This window comes from Ahaetulla prasina, chromosome 5 (assembly GCF_028640845.1).
Source record: "Ahaetulla prasina isolate Xishuangbanna chromosome 5, ASM2864084v1, whole genome shotgun sequence".
NCBI classification, from domain to species: domain Eukaryota; kingdom Metazoa; phylum Chordata; class Lepidosauria; order Squamata; family Colubridae; genus Ahaetulla; species Ahaetulla prasina.
In genome coordinates this window covers 138,256,066-138,279,346 of record NC_080543.1, presented here as the reverse complement: position 1 = coordinate 138,279,346, position 23,281 = coordinate 138,256,066, and the positions used below count along the sequence as shown (strand labels likewise).

General features: G+C 40.2%; 1 protein-coding gene across 2 annotated transcripts in view; it reads right to left on the bottom strand.

The window, feature by feature from the left end:
- Nucleotides 1-4,795: 4,795 nt before the first annotated feature.
- The window catches only part of UVSSA (UV stimulated scaffold protein A), a 53,791-nt gene continuing 35,305 nt past the window's right edge, over nt 4,796-23,281 (bottom strand). For both annotated transcript variants that reach the window (XM_058184974.1, XM_058184975.1), the window contains 5 exons: nt 21,742-21,876; nt 20,202-20,385; nt 17,669-17,780; nt 14,948-15,140; nt 4,796-7,170 (listed from right to left, as the gene is read on the bottom strand). In XM_058184974.1, coding sequence (XP_058040957.1) covers nt 7,077-7,170; nt 14,948-15,140; nt 17,669-17,780; nt 20,202-20,385; nt 21,742-21,876 — 718 coding nt within the window. In that variant the 3' untranslated portion in view covers nt 4,796-7,076. The remainder of the gene's footprint in view (nt 7,171-14,947; nt 15,141-17,668; nt 17,781-20,201; nt 20,386-21,741; nt 21,877-23,281) is intronic.

Here is a 23,281-nt window from a genome sequence, read left to right as displayed (position 1 = left end):
GATGCTATTACGAGGTTAGAAGGAATAGCTATGATTTGCAAAAGCTTGAACATTCATAACTGTCATTCAGACTCCCTTGATTGCATTGAAATGAATTTGTAAATCCAAAACATCTCCATTTTCTGTAACAGCTCAAAGAAAACACTGCAATTCAGTCACTTGTCACACACGGCTAAGATCTTCGTGGGGACAGAATATCTGCTGAATTAAGTATATAATAAGCAGATTTTTGAGCAACTGGGAGCCATCGTCCCCTGCTGCTTCCAAAAGTTCATTAAGCCCAGATTTTAACCAATGTTAATACGCATTTTTCTGCAAGTTTTTCCTAGTTCAATATCACACAGGAAAAATATACTAGCCCTAGAAAGCAATTGGCAGAATTTAATAAAACGAAATAATATTACCAGTTGTAGAATAGAGAATCATAGGGTTGGAAGGGACCTGAGAGGCCTTCTAGTCCAACCCCTTGCTCAAGGCAGGAGACCTTATACCATCCCACTCAAATGGTTGTCCGGTCTATTTTTTAAAACCTCCAGTGATGGAACACTCATTACACCCACCCATAACAGCTGTAGACCAATGGAGGAGATTCCAGATGGATTGAAAAAACTGATATTTGGATCAAGATCCACTACTGCTGGCCTCATTCCCTCTCCCTGAGTGGATCCAGGAGATCTACCGGTACTTCTTTCTCCTTGGGATTCTGATCTCCCCCCTCCCAAAAAAAAAAACATGAGAAGGATAGGGTTTGAGAAACTAGGGGGCTCTTTTCACAGGCCTTCTTTCTCTCACTCATGACTGGAATTTAGTAAGTTCAAGAGAATCTATGTCTCCGTTTCCAAATATGTATGTATTTTTAACTGCCGGTCTCCCTCAGAGTGGGACTCTGGGTGGTGAGCAGAATTCCTGAGGGCTGAAATAACTAAAACTAGCCAAGCATCACCTCGGAAGGCCAATGAACAATGTTGATGGCTTGTCCTGGTACTTCGGTTTCCTGGTCAGAGCTAAGGAGAAATTTCCTCAATTGCAAGAAAAGAAAAAAAAAAAATAACCAGTGGAATGGAATGGAACGGCTTTCAGGAGTTGTGGGGCTCCAACACTGGATGTTCTTAAGAAGAGATTGAGCAGCTCTTTGTCCAGAGTGGTACAGGCTCTCCTGCCATGGGCAAGGGGTTGGACTAGAAGATCTTCCAACCCTTTATTCTGCCATTCCAGATCTGCTTTTTCATCTGCAGAATATTTAAAAGCTTCCTGGACTGATTCCGTTTGATTCCAGAGACTAATCCCTCCTCAGTATTTCTGCTACAGTTTTCTTCTGGGAGCAGTGCTGCACGATTAACTTCTTCTCAATGCCCTTTGCTCCTTCATAGGTAAAATATTCCATCAACATTGGCTGGAAAGCCTCCTCCTCCTCCTCCTCCTCCTCGTTCCCTTCTAGCACTGATGAGGTTACCTAGTTGGGTTACCTCGTTGGGTAATGGGTAATGTCTGCAAGGAAACAAACCAAGGTCAGAGAGCACCAAGGGGTCCACAGTCCTCCTCCTCCTCCTCCCCTCCTCCTCCTCCTTTTCTTTTCCCTACCAATCCAAACCATCCCCCCATTTTTTCTAAAGAATTATCTTCAGGTCTGTTTCTGGACCTGGGAGGAAGCAAATTATCCTGAGATTTAGCTTCAATTCATCTTGGCCTAAACCTGTATTGATTCCTCTCTACCAACATTTGTCCTTTAGGTTTTCTGTCTACCATATTCAAGATGACTTAGAATGTAAGCCCATCTCCCACTTCCAAACCAGTAGATTATCATATACCCGTCGCCATATTGTTGGTGAAGTCCGTTGATTTATCCAGGTTAAAGATAAATTATACAGGGACAAAACCCGTCTTCCTCTCAGTTAAATATAATATTTATCTTTAATAGTAAACAATAAATATAGTATTTATCTTTGCAGCCTATTTACTAGGAGCTTTATCAGCCTAATTGGATTTACTTATATGGATTCCTTTTATTATTTATCTTTTACACAAGCCACTGTACAGGGGCTGTACAGGTCTGCCGGAGAGGATGTTCTTAGGGATAAAGCACATAAAAATGCCAGTATTACCATAAAGTTCTGATGGACCCAGTGAATGGTTTGTTTCTGATTTCCCAATGAGATTTTATTGGATGTGTAGAAAGTTAGCACCTACCCCTCTCCTAGAAGAATGAAATATTTTGAGAAATATTAAAAAATCAGAATGTTATATTTCCCTGAATGAGAAATTGAGAAACATGTTTGTTTAGAGGGCGAAAGCAGCCCCCACCTTTCTTAACAGCCCTCAACAGGTGTCAGCACTTAAGAGATGAAGAGCTTATTGAGATCTAGGTAGCTCTATGTATAGGCAAAAATTTCCTGCAGCCAGGTCTGAACAAAAGTAAGACTAGCCCTCAGCCACAATAGGAATTGCCCAACAAGCCCTTTCATTGCATCAGCCAAACTTCAACCAAACTTAGGCAAACATGACCCCTACGTGGCCCCATGGGAGTCAGAAACAGCCAATAGAATACATGTTCTTGCACAGAAACAGGAAGCTCAAGTGCAAAGCTCAAGAGAAGGTATAAAAACCCCTCACTCTCAACTCCCTGTGGTTCAGCTGCAACAGAATCACAACCCACGTGCTTCTGTTCATCAATAAATGGACCCTCTTTCCAATCAGCCTCCAACCTCCATTTTGTCTCCAGGGCCTTTCTTCCAACTTGGACCTGGACCTGGATATTTCTTCCAACAGATGTGATATGATTTAGGTTTTTTTAGACTCTCTTCCTAAAAAATACCAATTCAGGCATGGCTCTCTGCATTATTTCTTTTCCAGTGACAACTGAAGCAAAGAATTAATTCAGCTTTTCTCTCTTAATGTTCTTTTGACACCTATAACATTGGATGTCCAAGTGCTTCCCCTCCAGTTTTCAGCTTCAGTTTATTTCATCTGTCCAAAAAGCTCTTAATTTTAATAGCAAAATATTCCTGTAGATCCTTTTCTATATATCTGACTCTTTTACGTATTCTTGTATTAGATTTCTTTTTTAAATTTTTCTTTAAGCACTGCCATTTCTAACGCAGTCTTTATCTCCAATAGCTTCCTTGGCAACACTGATTAACCATGATGATAAATTCTTGGACTTTTTTTTTCACTTCTGAGAACCACTTATTATTGTGTTTTTTAGTGTACTCAAAAGAGCTCTGGAAAAATGCACCTTTCCTGATTTCTCCACAGAACTCCCTTTTATCAGTCCTTTTATTTTAGAGGAATTTCACCCCTTGTCATCTGATGTGACTACTTGCATATAAATTAGGCAGCATAGTGACCAACTGATACATCAACACTCACATTTTGCCAAATGTTGAGATGTTTAGGATAAACCTGTGATTTCTTCCCTTTTAAATGGTTCCATAATCAATGTTAAAGAAATTTAAATAGTTCCATCAATCAATGTTATGGAAAAACAACATTTATAATTAATGCTGGAAATCTTCAAGAGGTTTTCTGCTTGGAAACCGCTTCTGGACTTTTCTGGGGGAAAATGAAACTTTGATTTTGGGTTTTACTGATGAGATAGATTTGTTGATATAGAAACGGCTAGTTTATACTGTACCACTAGGTAAAAGTAAAAAGTCAAGGTCGGATGTATCTTATTTTACTGCAATAAAGGGACTCCGATGTCAGTTTTCCTTTTTTCAACTCTTCCCTTCCCCTTTCCCTCCCTTCTTTTTCCTACTATTTGTTTTTGTATTTTTTATTATAAACAAATAAAACAAAAGATTGTGGATAACTATTTGTCCAGGATGCAATTAATATAAGGTTTCCTGCCTTGAGCAGAGGGTTGGACTAGATTTCCAAGGTCCCTTCCAGTCCTGATTCTAGGATTCTAATCTCTTAGGAGTTACAGTCTCCACTTTGCTTTATTTATTTATTTATTTGTCATAGTCCAAACAAGTCTATCCAACTGATGTGAGATCGTGAAGTCACTCTAATATTTTTCTATTTAGGTTCCTGATAATTTTTTCTCCAAAGTCAAGCTCATTGACTTTGGTCGAGGGCAGTTGAGACCCATCCTAACCCTATGAGGAATGGATGTTTCTAGTTTTAAGTTGTATAATTAGCACCGCATTCCATGAAGTTACCAGATTTGTTATCCTAAGTTTGGGTCATGATAGGAACCCCTCAACAACTAACACGTGACTCCTGAACGTTCCTAAGTACTTTCTCTACCGACATTGGAACTGCCTGCCAATTTATCTCATTATCCCAACTTTTGTAGTAGGCCATGTTCCATCCGGCTCGTATTTCCATCATAAACGCAGCTATGATGGTTTGATGACCGACTCACTCACTTTCATATGCTTGGCTACCTGAGTCATGTCTTCAGTGGGAAACGTGATTTATTCATTATCCTGGCTTCATTTATCTCAGCCTCAAGGGAGCCATCTCCCCCTCAAAAGACCCAGAGGGTCATTACACTGTACAACCTTTGTGTGTGGTTGTTAGGTGAACAGCCTCTTTTTCCTTCGGGAGTTCCCCTCAGTAATTTCCCTCCATTTTTACTCTTGCTCCACATGGGACCTTAGATTTTAATGTCTGGTTTTAATTTATGCTTTCATTGTATTTGTATGGACCTATTTTTATGACTGTAAGCCAGAGTAACCCTATGGTAAGATGGGCAGCCAATAAAGTTTACAAATAAAATAAATTTTGATGAGGTAAATACAGCGACTGATCTTCCATTGCTGAAGATGGAATCCGATTCTTTCTCTTAATAATTTTTTTAAAATTTTATTTCCCAAAGTTAAAATACAAAATCCAAAAGAAGAAAGCAGAAAAAAAGATTTAAAAAAATACAAAATCAGAAAACAGCATAAAGACAAAGTAACGAAGATACACTTCGATTGTCTCCCCCCGATTGAAGACCGATAAACGTATTTCAAAAGTAACAATTTCTCCCCCTTGCAAAACAGCTCCACCATTTATGAACACATTTCAAAATAACAGAAGAACAGAGTTGGAAGGGGCCTTGGAGGTCTTCTAGTCCAACCCTTTGCTCAAGCAGCAGATTCTATACTATCCCAATCACATGGCTGTCCAGTCTCTTCCTAAAAACCTCCAGTGTTGGAGCACCCACAACTTCTGGTGGCAGGCAGTTCCACAGGTTGACTGTCCTTATTGTCAGGAAATTTCTCATTTCAAGGTTGCTTCTCTCCTTGAATAGTTTCCATCCGTTGCTTCTTGTCCTGCCTTCAGGTGCTTTGGAGAATAGGTTGACCCCCTCCTCTTCTTTGTGGCAGCCCCTCAAATTCCGGAAGACTGCTATGATACCCCCCTTGGTCCTTCTTTTCATTAAACTAGACATCCCCAATTCCTGCAATCTCTATTTACTAAATTACTATACGGCATTTAAAAATACTACAAATATGAAAATCTCGATTCTTTGTGATCCAACATTTGATTTATAATTCTCCATGGCAGCACCTGCCCTGTGCCCCCACAGTCTTGCCTGTGAAGTTTTGCAGATCGTCACCCACCCAGCTGCCATAAGACTTGGAAATCTTATTTGATATCAAAGATTAGATTTTAAAGATTGATCAGATTTACATTTAAAAAGAAGGTGAGATGATCACACATTAGAATTGATGGGCGCCAGGTTTTTATCACTTTTAATCTTTTCATTGGTTGAGTTCCATATTTTTAAAATGATTTTATATGTCTTCTAATTTTGTTAGAAGCAGTCACCCAGTTAAAAGATAAACTATATACAATTCGTAAATATATATTTAGCAATAGCACATAGACTTATATACTGCTTCACAGTGCTTTACATCCCTCTCTAAGCAGTTTACAGAGTCAGCCTATTATCCCCAATAATCTGGTTCCTCATTTTACCAACCTGGGAAGGACAGAAGGCTGAGTCAACCTAGAGTCAGTTAGGATCGAACTCTTGACTGTGGGCAGAGTTTGCCTGCAATACTGCATTCCAACCACTGCGCCACCACGCCTCAAAAATCTGCATAGATACGACCATATAAGAATTCATGTATGCAAGAGGGACTAGAATAGATCATATTGTCCTAATAAGTACAATAATACCTATCTTAACTTTCTGATATATTTAATGGAAAACATTTCACACTTTCAGAAACGTAGAAATCAGATTTTTTCCCCCCCCGGTCAGGATTGTAACCTTTTCTAAGATCGCCTCTGCTTACACAATAGAATCAATTTGCACCAGGGGGAAAAATTTGAGCATATTTAAGTTACAAAATTTATTCACAACAGTATGAACCTTAAATATATTCCTGGCCATATATATAATTCCTAAGTCTTTTAACATATCAGGATGAGCTCCGTATTTTTCTTAAGAAAGTCAATGTTTGTTATTAAATCCCCCTGCAACTCAAACTAATCTGAGCACAACCAAGCCCCCACCCAAACAGGACACACCCCCAGCCAATCTGAGCACAAAAAAACCCTCATCCAATCAGAGCACAGCCAAGCTCCCACCCAATCAGTTCAAACCCCCTCTAGCAGTTAAAAGGAAGAAACAGCTGCGATCACACATTGCTCCCAGAGGCACACAAAGCTGAAGCCTGAAGATGACGAATGAGACTTCGTCGAAACGTCGCCAAGACACTTCCAATTTTACGTGGGAGAAAACCCAAATAACCAAAGACCTACATACAAACACCTGCGAAAATCTCAGAAAATATATGTGTATATATATATATGCTTATATTAATGAGACTATTTCGATCAATGTACAATTACTGAATTGTACAGAAGTGTCCTTGGAAGAAGTTTTAAAAAGGGGGCGATAGTCAATCAATTGAAGCCCCTTCAGTTTTTGTACATATTGGCTGGTGTTTTTCAAACTTACAACTTTTAAGATGAGTGGACTTCAACTCCCAGAATTCCCGAGCCAGCTGGCTGGGAAATTCTGGGAGTTGAAGTCCACCCATCTTAAAAATGGCCGCATTTGAAAAACACTGACGCTGTATAAGAAGCTCAAAACCGCCATGGATTTTCCTTAGCCTTGTTCTTGATGATGTTCAATTCAGTGCATAGTTGAACTGGTTTGCAAACTTTTCGTGTTTTCTTTGGTCGATTCGATTCATTGCTTTGATGACTCGTTTCACTGCGCTTCTGTAGAGCAGACGAAGGGAAGAGAAAAGAAAGTCAAACTGTTATTTTCACACAGATATTGGCCGATTTTGTTCGGAAAAAATAACGAAGTGGGCGGGCTGTGATTAATTGCTAATCAGCCCTTAAACATGGCGCCAATGATGAAGCAGAACAAATGTATTATGTTAGCTCAATTAGTTGTAACAATATAGTTTTAATTTAGTAATGTCCTCGTTAACAGAAAACAAACGTTTGCCTTTCAGCAAACAGCCTCCCCACCACATTCATCCTTGACAATTACTTGCATGGAAATATAATATTATCTGAAGAATAGAAGGACCAGAGGCTGGAAGAGAGTAATTGTTATAATGTTCTTTTCATTCCTGCGTATTTTGAGCTTGGGAAACAAAAACTATTTTTAAAGGCGTATCCACAAAGTGCATTTGAAACTAATGGGTGTTATTTAGAATAGGTTAACAGAAATTCTGAAGTAGAAAAAGCAGCTTACTAGCAATTGGCTCTTTCACCTCTTATAGTTTTAATTACTTTTTATAGCATCTTAGATGATTTCCAGAGACAAATTTAAATGGTTAAATACATTATAGATAGGTAAACAGGTAGATAGGTAGGTAGATAGCATGAGAGAGAGATGGTAGATAGATAGATAGATAGACAGACAGTCAGATAGATAGATAGATAGATGGGAGATGATACAGATACATGAGAGAGATGATACATGATAGATAGATGGATGATAGAGAGATAGAGACATGAGATGATAGCGACAGACAGACAGATAGAGACAGACAAGACAGATGAGATAGATACATAGACAGATAGATAGATAGCATGAGAGAGAGATGATAGATAGATGGATAAATACATACATGAGAAGATATATATAGATAGATAGGTAATCCTTGATTTACAACCACAACTGAATCCACATCCACAGTTATTAAATGAATCACTGCAATTAGCAACATGGTTGCTAAGTGAATCTGGCTTCCCTTTTGCTTGTCACAAAGGGGGAATCACCTGACCCCGGGATACTTCCACCGTCATAAGTAGGAACCAGCTGCGTCTGAATTTGGATTTGCATTGGTCGTTAAGTGTGAAAAATAGCCATTGGTCCCTTTTTTCAGTGCTGCGGCAACTTTGGCCACTAAATGAACTTGTTGTAAATCGAGGACTACCTGCCAAACCTTACCTAACATAGGTATCTATTAGAGCAAACCATGATCATCACTTTCATTTAATGACCCCATAATCCCTTGCAGGATGGAGTCGAGGCAACTGAATGGAACCGAGGATGCCCTTCCTGTCGCCAATGAGAAGTCATATTCAGCAGATATATATTCTGATCCTAGGTATTCAATCCTAGGTATCTGCCTCTACCTAGGATCGAACTCACAGCCTCCTGATTGTGAGGAGAGACCTCCGCCTCTAGGCCGCTACAGCACTCCTATTAGAGCAAACCATGATACCAGTTGAGAATGAACAGCTTATAAATCAGGGGCATTAATCTGGATATTTTGTTTTTTGAGACATTTGCTCCGAGATGGAGCGGCCAACAAACCCAGTGAGTCAATAAATAATGAAATAAATACATTTGCTGGGTTCCTGCTGCCCAAGGATTCCCCCTTCAGTGCCTTTCCGGATACGAAGCATTTAAAAACCAACTTTGTTAGCAGATGGGATGGATCTGTCACTCCACGGTGGCAGTTTTAGACCAGAAGGGAAACTTTAATTGGCAGGAGAAAAGTGAGTCTTTAGCACAACACAATGGCCTTGACACTTGGGTGTCATCTACTTTTTTTTACATTAGCACCCCCCTCGGCTTGTAAATGAAACGAGATCCCTCCGGTGTACAATTGCACTTGACTTTATGGGTAGAGCACAGAACTGCCTCCATCATTCGCACCTTCCAAGTAATTTGCGACTGTTATATACGAAGCCACGGTTATCACCGTGTTTAGGGCCGCAAACCACGAAACCTATTAAAATATGACAAGATTGGATTCTCATGCCTGGTGCTAACCCACAGGCAGAGTCATTAGCCCTGCACGTAATCCACCAAAAAAAAAAATCAAAAACCCACCACTTTGGAAATTTAGTTTTAAAATCTGATGGGAAATTTGCCTGATTAGAACTTTATGGCTCATGTAGATTTTAAACCCGAACTGTTTTTATTAGGTATAATATCAGATGAGAAAAGTATGTATTTAATATTATACGTTGTAAAGGCAGTGAGGATTATATTCGCACAACATTGGAAAAAAATGAAGAAACACCGCGAGACGAAGAGATAATTAAAAAATTGAACTAGAGTGTGGAGAAATGGACAGATTGATGTAGAGAATTAAACAGAAAGAAGATACGGAAAATATGATCAAAGATGGAACCTATTTTACCAGTGGTTGGAAAAAAGGGGTGGAGATTAAGAATATAATCAGAGCGGCTAAGCAAATTAAATACCCAGACAACACGATGTTTATTAAGCACTAAGAAATGTAATTAATAAAAAATCAATAAAATTTGGAAAGGAAAAAAAAAAAGAACGTGACGGCTTATTATGATGGACGGTTCGGAAGGAGACCAGATAATGTCAGATTGTCATGGGCGAGAAAAGAAGGAAAGCAGGCAAGGCTCATTATATATAACAAGCGTTTCTTTGAGACGAGTAGAGAAACATGATTTCTTTAAACAAGGGACTTTCCTCAAAGGAATTCCTTTCGGCTGCAGGGATGGTACACACACTAATATAAGTTTTTGTTTAGGGACACAAGGGGTCTTGCTTTTTGGATTTCACAACGTCTGCCCTGCTTCGGTAGCTTTGATCCTACGAGAGGATGGGGAGTTTCTTTATAGATGGCACTTACTACCAGCCACAGGTTAGCTAAAATGTTTAAAAACATGTCTAGCAAACGTTGGAAATGTAATCAAAAAATGGGCACATACTATATCATATGTGGTAGACGTGGTAAAGAGAAAAAAATTTGGGGAAAAAATACACAAATGGCTGGAAAAGATGATAGGAAAAAATGCAGATTTTAACCCTGATTTATTTTTATTAGGTAGGATACCAGGTAAACTAGATAAGAAAGCACATTTGCACGTTGCACATTCTGACAGCAGCGAGGACTGTATCCGCACAATCCTGGAAAAAGGAAGAAACACCACGAGATGAAGAAATAATTAAAAAAATTGAACTAGAGTGTGGAGAAATGGACAGATTGATGTAGAGAATTAAACAGAAAGAAGATACGGAAAATATGATCAAAGATGGAATCTATTTTATCAATGGTTGGGGAAAAGGGGTGGAGATTAATGTGTATTGTTTAAGCAAACTAAATACCCAGACATCATGATGTTCATTAAGCACCAATAAATGTAATTAATAATTTTTTAAAAAGAGGATGCGGAGTTTCAAAGTCTTGGCAGGTGCAAGGTGAGGGCTCTCACACAGGTAGGATTCTCTTTCTTGGCACAGCCCACCAACTCTGGGAGAAAATCTTCCAGGCTGGTTTGCGATGGTCATAAAAAATAATTGTAAATCTTCAAGGCCTTTGCTCCAAGTGTACAGGTAGGCCTCGACTTACAAAAGTTCATTTAAGGACCCTTCGAAGTTACCACGGCACTGAAAAAAAGCGGTTTAGGATTGTTTTTCACGCTTGTGACCTTTTGCAGCATCCTCCCCCCCCCCCATGGTCACGTGATCTAAATTCAGACGTTTGGCAACGGACTCATAGTTGTGACGGTTGCAGTGTCCTGGGGTGACGTGATCCCCTTTTGAGTCCTTCTGATAAGCCAGGTCGATGGGGAAGCTGGATTCACTTAGTGACCGTGCCACTAGTTTTAACAAGTGCAGTGATTCACTTAAGAAGCGTGGCAAGGAAGTTCGTAAAATGAGGCACAACTCTCACTTAACAACTGTCTCACTTAATGACAGAAATTTTGGGGTCCATGGTGGCCGTAACTCGAGGACTGCCTGAACAGTCATGGCTACCAGGGGGATTGAGTGAGAGCTTCCATATATGAATTTGGAGGTGTGCCCCTTACTCAGGGTCCCTCTTCAGCTGCCAGAAGACCTTGTGTGGTTTCATTAAGGGTTGATCTTCGTATCACAAGATGCCGGAAGGCTAATGACACCCCCAGTTGTTTGCGAGGTGTATGAACATTTGCTCATGCCAGGGATAGTCTTGGACAATCAACCTGATGAGCCACAATCACTTCCTTTGCAGAAAATGCAACTCCAGTTTTCATCAACAGGAGAAATAGCAGGAGAAACCTCAATTAGTGGTTTAATTCCTTGATAAGCTACTTTCTTTGAAGATGAATGTTGTCAGGGCCAGGTTTAACTATGGGAAGCTAAACCTCAATTTGTGGTTTAACCCTCTGGTAAGTTACCTTCTCTGAAGATGGGTATTTTCAGGGCCAGATTTAACAATGGGAAGCTAAACCTCAATTAGTGGTTTAATTCCTTGATAAGCTACTTTCTTTGAAGATGGATGTTGTCAGGGCCAGATTTCACCATGAGAAGCTAAACCTTGATTTGTGGTTTAACCCTCTGGTAAGCTACTTTCTTTGAAGATGGGTATTTTCAGGGCCAGATTTAACCAGGGGAAGCTGAAGAGGTTCTATATTGCAACTTGTATGCCACTAACAATACCCATAAGCCTTCAAAATTAAGACTTTCAAATACATTAGCCAATTATTTATTAGATTTAGGCATCAGCCAACAAAACAATTCTGTGCAACTCACACTTTCCAAGAGTCTGGGGTATATGGGAACAAAGAGAAGTGGCCAGTTTAAGTTAGCCTATGGAGTTAAAACATTTAAAGCCATGATTAAACCTGGATAGGTGGTTTGATATGCCTTTCAAATGCTAGTAAAAGAAAGATGCGTTCCAATAGCAATATTATTTTGTTCCCGACAGTCCTATAATTAAAGAACAAGTGTGCCACAAGACCCTTATATGAAACCTTCTTATTATTATTATTTCTGTCTGTTAATTTCATTTAGGATAAAATTAAAAGGAACTAGTTACGCCTGACAGAACAGTTCAGTTCCATCCAGAGATTAAGGGAGGTCTAGACTTTAAATGGACACGAACCAGAAGACCTAATAAATTAATTTACAGTATAAAGAGGAATTCTTTCCTCCATTCTCATGCCATGTAGCAAAATCCACAGTCTGCTTCAGCTATAAAATGGGCTGTTAAAAGCAGAATAGTTAGTCACTCCCGTTTCAGATCTAAAAAGCTATTTCTTTAACATTTTATTTAACTTCTACATTGGAGATGGCGAATTCCCCTTCTAAATCAGCAAAATAACTCCCCTTCTCACCCCAAATGCGCAACTCAATTTTTTAAGGCAGCCCAATTATTCTCCCAGCTGCTCAACGCCCCCCCCCCCAAAGCCTTGTGGTAAAATTACTACAGGAGTAGAAGCGGGGGGGGGGGGGGAGATGGGAGAGAGAGAAGACTCAACCGAAAGCTAGCTAGACAAGGGTTTAGTGGTGGCAAGGATAGCGAAAACAGATGGTGGACAAAGGAAGGTCGTAAAATGAGACACAACTCACTTAACAACTGTCTCACTTAATGACAGAAATTTTGGGGTCCACGGTGGCCGTAACTCGAGGACTGCCTGAACAGTCATGGCTACCAGGGGGATTGAGTGAGAGCTTCCATATATGAATTTGGAGGTGTGCCCCTTACTCAGGGTCCCTCTTCAGCTGCCAGAAGACCTTGTGTGGTTTCATTAAGGGTTGATCTTCGTATCACAAGATGCCGGAAGGCTAATGACACCCCCAGTTGTTTGCGAGGTGTATGAACATTTGCTCATGCCAGGGATAGTCTTGGACAATCAACCTGATGAGCCACAATCACTTCCTTTGCAGAAAATGCAACTCCAGTTTTCATCAACAGGAGAAATAGCAGGAGAAACCTCAATTCGTAGTTTAATTCTTTCATAAGCTACCTTCTCTGAAGATGAATGTTGTCAGGGCCAGGTTTAACTATGGGAAGCTAAACCTCAATTTGTGGTTTAACCCTCTGGTAAGCTACCTTCTCTGAAGATGGGTATTTTCAGGGCCAGATTTAACAATGGGAAGCTAAACCTCAATTAGTGGTTTAATTCCTTGATAAGCTACTTTCTTTGAAGATGGATGTTGTCAGGGCCAGATTTCACCATGAGAAGCTAAACCTTGATTTGTGGTTTAACCGTCTGGTAAGCTACTTTCTTTGAAGATGGGTATTTTCAGGGCCAGATTTAACCAGGGGAAGCTGAAGAGGTTCTATATTGCAACTTGTATGCCACTAACAATACCCATAAGCCTTCAAAATTAAGACTTTCAAATACATTAGCCAATTATTTATTAGATTTAGGCATCAGCCAACAAAACAATTCTGTGCAACTCACACTTTCCAAGAGTCTGGGGTATATGGGAACAAAGAGAAGTGGCCAGTTTAAGTTAGCCTATGGAGTTAAAACATTTAAAGCCATGATTAAACCTGGATAGGTGGTTTGATATGCCTTTCAAATGCTAGTAAAAGAAAGATGCGTTCCAATAGCAATATTATTTTGTTCCGACAGTCCTATAATTAAAGAACAAGTGTGCCACAAGACCCTTACATGAAACCTTCTTATTATTATTATTTCTGTCTGTTAATTTCATTTAGGATAAAATTAAAAGGAACTAGTTACGCCTGACAGAACAGTTCAGTTCCATCCAGAGATTAAGGGAGGTCTAGACTTTAAATGGACACGAACCAGAAGACCTAATAAATTAATTTACAGTATAAAGAGGAATTCTTTCCTCCATTCTCATGCCATGTAGCAAAATCCACAGTCTGCTTCAGCTATAAAATGGGCTGTTAAAAGCAGAATAGTTAGTCACTCCCGTTTCAGATCTAAAAAGCTATTTCTTTAACATTTTATTTAACTCCTACATTGGAGATGGCGAATTCCCCTTCTAAATCAGCAAAATAACTCCCCTTCTCACCCCAAATGCGCAACTCAATTTTTTAAGGCAGCCCAATTATTCTCCCAGCTGCTCAACCCCCCCCCCCCCGCCAAGCCTTGTGGTAAAATTACTACAGGAGTAGAAGCGGGGGAGATGGGAGAGAGAGAAGACTCAACCAAAAGCTAGCTAGACAAGGGTTTAGTGGTGGCAAGGATAGCGAAAACAGATGGTGGACAAAGGAAGGTCGAATTCAGATTTCTCCCTCATGCAATGTTTCTGGACCATGACAACTTTAAGATGGGTGGGCTTCAACTCCCAGAATTCCCCAGCCACGGAGAATTGAAGTCCACCCATCTTAAAAGTTATCAAGGTTGAAGAGCATTGCATGAGGGAGTTTTCTGAACTCAACCTTCCTTCATCCACTATGTTACTCAGACTGTCTGATACCTGAGACCAGGCTGGCTGGGGAAGTCTGGGAGTTAAAGTCCACACATCTTAAAAGTATCTTTTAGGTTAAAACACCCTGTTGCTAAGATGCCTCCAATATCATGGTGGTTGATGCTACATGTCAAATCAAGGAAGGTTTGATCCAGAAAAGAAACTTGACTTTGCCGAAATGAGCTAATCTTCAGAGGGTGGGGTCTCAATGAGCCCTCATCCCCCCCCCACCAAAACCCAAAAAAATTTGGCAGCCCCTTCACGGTCCACCCTAGCTCCTTTTCCTTGGCAGATTTGGGCAGATTTTGGAGGACCAGGCCTGGAAACCCAAAGGACGTTCACAAGAACAACTGTGAGAAGAAGAAGACGACGACAACCAAAGACAACTCTTACTTGTTGAAAACTCTTTTCCCGAGGCGAGAACGGGACGTGTTCGCCTCCTGCTTTAGGTCTGTGAGGTTGGGGTATTTCTTCTTTGTCTTCCCTTTCTTTTTCCCTCCTTTTCCTTTTGTGTCGAAATGAGAAGAGCCGAGATCGACGCCGGTAGCAGCTTCCACTTCTCTCATGAAGTCGGGATCTCGCCATTCTGACGATAAAAATAAATAAATACGATCACTGTGCAGGGATTCACCCCCAATCGCCTTCCTCCTTGTGGTCCTTTGATTTGGAAGCCATAATCTCTCTAATAAGGCGTTATATCTTCATCTCCTAAATGAATTAATATTTTGCATGGTGTTGCATTAGATTATTTTTAGGAGAACACAAATAAATAATAAATTAGGACCAGCTCACCGTCCCGGTGGCTTCTCAAGACATCTGGGCGTTTCTGTATTCTCTAATGAATAACCAGAAATTCAATGAAAAGTCAACAGATAAGTTGAGCTGCCCAGAGTTGCTTTGATAGTGAGATGGGCAGCATATAAATTTGAGAGAGAATAAGAAAATACATGGCTTTTTCAATTATTGCTTAGGGTATCTATCTTTCTATCTAGAAGAGGGCTGGGGAATGATGGGCCCTTTATGACTTGTGGATTTCAGCTCTCAGAATTCTGGGAATTCGAGTCCACAATTCATAAAAGGGCCATTGTTCCCAACCCTGATCTAGAACATAGAACATAGAATAATAGTATCACTCTATCTTTCTCCATCCATCATCTATCTATCTATCTATCTATCTATCTATCTATCTATCTATCTATCTATCTATCTATCTATCTATTATCTATATATCCAACCATCCATCCATCCATCTTCTATTTATTATCTCCACCCACCACCCACCCACTCATCAATCCAGTTACAAGAAGCGAAGAAAGACCAAACAACTGAAATCAATACATTTTCCAAACATTTGGAAGGGCCGGAATAGCTCAGGCTGTAAGGAGCCTGTTATTAGAACACAATAGCCTGCAATTACTGCAGGTTCAAGCCCGGCCCAAGGTTGACTCAGCCTTCCATCCTTTATAAGGTAGGTAAAATGAGGACCCAGATTGTTGGGGGGGCAATAAGTTGACTTTGTAAAATATACAAATAGAATGAGACTATTGCCTTATACACTGTAAGCCGCCCTGAGTCTTCGGAGAAGGGCGGGATATAAATGTAAAAAAAAAATTAAAAAATTTGCACTTCAGAAAAATGTCAAAAATAAGATGGACTATGTGATTTTGTAATCTAAGCAACAAAAGACATCTAAATGTTCTGATATAAACCCAAAAAAGTATTTCAGTATTACAAATAATACTATAGTTACGAATTATAAAGTAGAAAAAAAATGCTTCAGTCTTTTAAAGACTGGGCGGGTGGGGGGGTCCAGATATTCCAGATTTTAAAAAAAGAAATAGGTGGGAGTTCATGAATGAGGACCTGGCTATTAGCTTTGTGAGCTCTAAAGGAATTCAAAGAAAAAGTCTGAAAGGAGGAAAAAAAATCACATAATGTCTCTCCCCCTACCCCTCTCTCTCTCTTTCACACACACACACACCCATGATGGATCACAAAGTTGTTGTTGTTGTTTTTTTGTATTGCAGCAAAGAAACCCAGACACAGGCACAATTAATCCCAGATTAACAAAAAACTGTCTAAACTGTTTATCTCCCAGTAAATAAGAGGGCTGGCGTTGCGGGAACCGGCTGAATGGCGCAATTGTTTAAACACACCATGGGGGGAAAACCGCCGGTGTGTTCACTGAAGATGAAATGAACATCGGAGGAAAACGAAGGCGCAATTTAAAAGCCCCACGGAGGAAAATCGATCGAGTGCCAGGAAGAAGGGCCTTTCTGGAGGGGGCCCTTGAAGCTCTCCAGGCATTGTGACCGGCTTTAGCAGCCAGGAAAAGAAAATTATAGTGCTTGCTTTCTTGCTCGCGCGGGTTGGGCGAAATCAATACTTGGTAGTTAGTAAAGAGATAGTATTTCACATCTGGCTGGCCAGCGGCTGCCTTGGCGGCCCCGTCCTGATACCTGTTTGTTAACAAGTCACTAACGGTTGGGGAAAACCCAGATCTTCTCCGGGGCTGACACACACATACACACACAAACAAGAGAGGCCCTTCATTTGCTCTCCCGCGGGAACTAGGGCGAAAGGATGAACGGCGCAGATTGGTGGGTCAGCCTCATCATCTCTCAGGATTTGTCTGTTCCAAAGACCCCCGGGGACTCTGCTCCACAGCCTCCATGGCCAGAAAGGAATAGAGTTCAACCATGTCGAGAAATGTCGTTATGGCGCGCCAACAGCAGGGATGCCTGGACATAAAAGTGAAATTTAACGGGGAGACACGGCTGTGTCTTTGGTTATTCTGCAAAGAAGGGGTCTCCAACCTTGGCCACGTTAAGCCTGGAGGACTCCAACTCCCACAATTCCCCAGCCAGCTTTGCTGCAGGGAATCTTAACCTTAACAATGGTGGCAAGGAAGGTCATAAAATGGAGCAAAGCTCGTGTAACAACTGTCTTGTGTAGAAATGGAAACGTTGGGCTCAGTTGTGGTCATAAGTCAAAGACTACCTGTGAATTGATTTACTAGATTCACTGATTTCTCCCGTCAAAGACTTTGCGACATTCAACAGTTCTATGAAATGAATCAGAAAACCAGGGAAAGGTTTAAGCCCCTCTACCAACCTGGCTGTTTTTCTTTCTTCTCAAACTGCATCTTCGCTTCTCTCTCTCGGTCCTCCTGGTTCACAGGGTTTCCCAATTCATCCCGAGGAACGATTTTTCCATGGAAAGGGCACTTCGGGGTGAAAGAGTGACAGGGTTTTTTAATGTTCCAGAGTATGCTTCCTTTATGCTATTAATTTATTAATCTACATTAATTTAGAAAATTTCCTGACAGAACAATTAACTGGTGGAACCACTTGCCTCCAGAAGTTGTAAATGCTCCAACACTGGAAGTTTTTAAGAAGATGTTGGATAACCATTTGTCTGAAGTGGTGTAGGGTCTCCTGCCTGAGAAGGGGGTTGGACTAGAACAGGGGTCTCCAACCTTGGCAACTTTAAGACTTGTGGACTTCAACTCCGTCCACTTTGAAGCCAGCTTTGCTGGCTGAGGAACTCTGGGAATTGAAGTCCACAAGTCTTAAACTTGCCAAGGTTGGAGACCCCTGGACTAGAAGACCTCCGAGGTCCCTTCCAACCATTCCATACATTATTTCTAATTCTATTCTATCCTATCCTATTCCATTCAATATTCCTATTCTACTCTATTCTATATTGCTATCCTATCCTGCTTAAACCTAAATCAGAAATATAAATAATTCCATAAGATGTTTATTTGGAACAGGTATGTAGATTTTCCTGGGATGTCTTAATACCCAGTGACAATATGCCCAATACAGAGGCAATCTTCACAACAGTCTGTTCATTGGAAGCTCAATAAATATCTCTATTTCTGGTTTCTGAAAAGTTTCCTTTGAGTAAACTCTGAGGGGGGAAAAAAGAGGCCCACTACAAAATAAGTCCAGGGTATTAAAATTAGGGAGAGGACTCTTGAGAGTCCCTTGGACTGCAAGGAGACCTGATCAGTCAACCCTGAAGGAACTCAACCCTGACTGTCCTTTGGAAGGACAGGGGCTGAAGCTGAAGCTCAAATATTTTGGCCACCAGGTGAGAAGAGAGGACTCCTTGGAGAAGACCCTGATGCTGGAAAGAGGAAAGGCCAAAGGAGGAGGGGAAGGAAGAGGAAGAAATGGTTAGATGGTGTCGTCACCACAATGCAGAAACTGCATTGAACTGCAGAAAAAACAATTGCTACCAACCTGCCTTCCATTGAGGACCTGTATACTGCACGAATCAAGAAGAGGGCCGTGAAAATATTTACAGACCCCTCGCATCCTGGACATAAACTGTTTCAACTCCTACCCTCAAAACGACGCTATAGAGCACTGCACACCAGAACAACTAGACACAAGGACAGTTTTTTCCCGAAGGCCATCACTCTGCTAAACAAATAATTCCCTCAACACTGTCAGACTATTTACTGAATCTACACTACTATTAATCTTCTCATCGTTCCCATCACCCGTCTCCTTCCACTTATGACTGTATGACTGTAACTTTGTTGCTTGTATCCTTACGATTTATATTGATATTGATTGCTTGCTGATTGCTTATTTGTACCCTATGACTATCATTAAGTGTTGTATCATTAAGTGTTAAATTTGTACCCTATGACTATCATTAAGTGTTGTAAGTGTTGTATACCTTGTGGAAGGTATATTTTCTTTTTATATACACTGAGAGCATATGCACCAAGACAAATTCCTTGTGTGTCCAAGCACACTTGGCCAATAAAATTCTATTCTATTCTATTCTATTCTATTCTATTCTATTCTATTCTATTCTATTCTATTCTATTCTATTCTATTCTATTCTATTCACATGAGTTTGAGCTCCAGAAGGTACTGGAGGATAAAAGGGGCCTGGCTTGCTGTGGTCCATGGGGTTCTGTAGAGCCAGACACAATTTAGCAGCTAAACGACTACAAAATTAAATTTCTTCACCCTTCTTTCCAACTCCTAATGTCTGTTTGAAGAGCCTGCAGCTTCAGAAACCAGGATTGTCTTCATCAGCCGTTTAGGAGGCTCTCCCTGTTGGTATCTGGTCTCCCTTCCTCTGATCACACTTCCATCACGTACAAAACATTGCAATCGAATTATAGAATAACAGAGTTGGAAGGGACCTTGGAGGTCTTCTAGTCCAACCCCTCTGCTCCGGCAGTAGACCCCATTTCAGACAAGTGGCTGTCCAAACTCTTCTTAAAAACCTCCAGTGATGGATCCACCCACAACCTCTGGTGGCAAGACGTTCCACCGGTTGATTGCTTTCACTGTTAGAAGGTTTCTCCTTAGTTCTCGGTTGCTTCTTAAATATTTCAAAGAAGGGCCTCTCTGAGGAACTAAAGACAAGGGTGAAAAAGTGTGGCTGATATCTTTCCCCGACGTCTCGCTTTGTAATTTTTCATTCACTTAACAGCCTCTGAAGTAGGCTAGATATTTTTTTTTTCAAACCTTCACGTTCACAAGCTTTCTTGGCTTATAAAAAGCGATATACTGGGCTAGTCCCTCCTGCTCTTAAAACTCTTCCATGAAGGTTGGGCGAGACCTTGCGTAGGAGAATCCGACACAACCGATCTCTCGCGCTCCTTCGCACCCACCTTAAACCTATCCTGCCTTTCGCAGAGGCCTCCGCTGGGCATGGGGGCTCGGCATTTGTGCTTCACGGGTTCAAAGGTGCCAGCGTAGGTGATGTAGCGGCTTTGGAGCATCTCTGAAATCTCTTTGTTTTCTACTTCTTCTTCCACCTCACTGGGTGCCCAGAAGCGATGCTGAGAGGAAAACCTACAGAGTAGAAAAGGCAACGATAAACACCGATACAAATTCCTCTACGTGCCCCCGATGTTCGGCCCTTTTATATATCCAATAAATGCTTGGATTTAGTGCCCCCAAAATACAACTATTTTAACTATAGCTAGTCAACCTATGACCACAATTGAGGCGAACATTTCTGTTGCTAAGCAAGAAGGTTCTTAAGCAAATTTATGACCTCTCTTGCCACTGTTAAGTGAATCACCTCAGCTGTTAAGTTATACGGTCATTAAGTGAAACTGCCTTCGCCATTGCTTGTCAGAAGGTCACAAAAGGGGCTTGCGGGACCCCCGGGGGTCACTGCAACTGTCATAAATATAGTCAGTTGCCAAGTGTCTGAATTTGATCACGTGACCCTGGGAATGCTGCAACAGTCGTAAGTGTGAAAACCGGTCGTAAGTCACTTTTTCAGTGATGTTGCAATTTTGAACAGTCATTAAACAAACTTGTAAATTGAGGCCTTCCTGTACAAGCCAACTTCAATCAAGTGCTATTTGAAGTGAGTCATTTTCCTTTCCTTGGTTATTAGATTTGCTATCCGGAGTCTACGGAATTAAGCTCCGCATAAAATTTCAGGGGGGAAAAATTGAGGCATGTGATTTTGTTGAAGGTCCCAAATGTTGTCAGGGACTAAGGAAGAGCCAATCAAGCCATCTAGAGCCCCTTGTTTCAAGAGAGGGTCCTCCCACGGCGAGCCAGATAGAATGTAACGTCCTCCTCTCCTTGATTGGAAGGGGGTTGGACTAGAAGACCTCCAAGGTCCCTTCCGAATCTGATATTCTGTGATTGTGAGAATGGTCTTCGAATTTTGAAAGCAAGTTTGGGGCTTGGTTCAAAGCAAAAGCTAGAAATTATGGCAAAAAAACCACCGCAAAAAAAATGGTAATGAAAATTGATATATTTTTTTTAAAGGGAGAAAAAGAACCGCTTGACTTTACTTTCTGATGTCCGAGGTAGACTTATGTAATCTTATTGTTGACATCTTACGCCCCCTAGCGGATTAAGAACAGGTTTTCCTGGAGATTTAACCAATATTGTTGATCTTCACCCATTTTCCTATTTCTATCCATTATAATAATATTCTTGCACTGCCTTCTTGGTCTAAAGCAGTTCTCAAAATGAATAAACAGAACTGGACGCTAAATAAACTAAACAGTAAATTAAACTCTGTTTAAGCTGAATCAGTTTGAGGAACAAATTGTCTGAATGCTCATTCTCTCCCAGGAACCTGACCATGTAAAATGTACCTGCATCTATCATCATAAACATTTTGGGAACTTGTTCCCCTCGAGGCAGGCAAACGTGTTAAAATATTTGGGACCCATTTACCGGAGAATTTTTCCAGACGTTGGCTGCTCCTGGCCCCAGTAGAAGAGATCGAGCCCAAAAGGTACCAGGGGAGCTTTGGCTTTCTCTTCTTCGCGTTGACCGTTGGCCTCCTTGGATGTTGTTGGTTTGCAATCCCTACAACGTCCATGAAAAAAAAAATGGTAAGACAAAGACTACCACATTTCAGCTTGCGCTCAGATGCGCATGATACAGCTTGTTGTTAAGAGGGAATCACCGGATTCATTGTCCGTTCGCAACAAAATTCTTGTGTTTTGGATGCTTGGGAGGAGAGGCAGTCCAAACAAGGTCTAAGAAGGGGGACTAAATAACGGTTAAATTAGGAGTAGAAATATAAGAACAAATAGGAAGAAACAAAAACTGTGGAAAGGAAATTGGGTACACGTTTATGTCTAAGTATAAATGTAAATAAAATAATCAGAATAATATAATATATTATAGTGATATATATATCACTATAGGTCTTTGGTTATTCGGGTTTTCTCCCGCGTAAAATTGGAAGTGTCTTGGCGACGTTTCGACGAAGTCTCATTCGTCATCTTCAGGCTTCAGCTTCGTGCTTCTGGGAGTAATGTGTGATTGTAGCTGTTTCTTCCTTTTTAACTGCTAGTGTTAAACTACTAAACTACTAGTGTTAAACTACTAAACTACTACTAGACTACTAACAGTTAAAAAGGAAGAAACAGCTGCAATCACACATTGCTCCCAGAAGCACGAAGCTGAAGCCTGAAGATGACGAATGAGACTTCATATATATATATATATATATATATATATATATATATATATATATATATATATATATATATATATATATATATATATATATATATATATATATATATATATATATATATATATGTAGGCCTTTGGTTAGAAAACATGTTAGAAAATATGTAGGTCTTTGGTCAGAAAACAAATATATATATATATATATATATATATATGATACATTAGAAATTATGTATAAAAGATATACTGGGATAAGAGAGAGAAAATGTGTAAGTATTGATTACTGATTACTGTTGAAAAGAAGAGAGTGTTAATATTTGTTTTTGTTTTTTAAAAAAAACTGTTTAATAAAAATTATTTTAAAAAAAGAAAGAAGGGGGACTAAATTTTACAGCCTTTTTGTCTTTAATAATCATAATTATAGCAACCCTTCACACTCTCCTTCTATTAAGCTGTTGTTTACTATTTGAGTTGGTGGCTTCCTGACTTGGTAGTTCCAGTAAACAAACCTCATCAAGAAACCCCCCCAAGACTGACAGGACAAGCCATTGGCATATAAACCGAGAGTAAACCCTGTTCCCTTCTAGTACTGATTTATTTTTATTTATTTTTATTTATTTGATTTTTATACCGCCCTTCTCCCGAAGGACTCAGGGCGGTGTACAGGCAGAATAAAACCAACAAAGAACAATATACAATATACAAAATTAAAATCAGTTAAAAACTTATTAAATGAGCCTGAAAAATTTAAGAAATTTACCATAAAACCAATAACCCCATTAAAATTGCT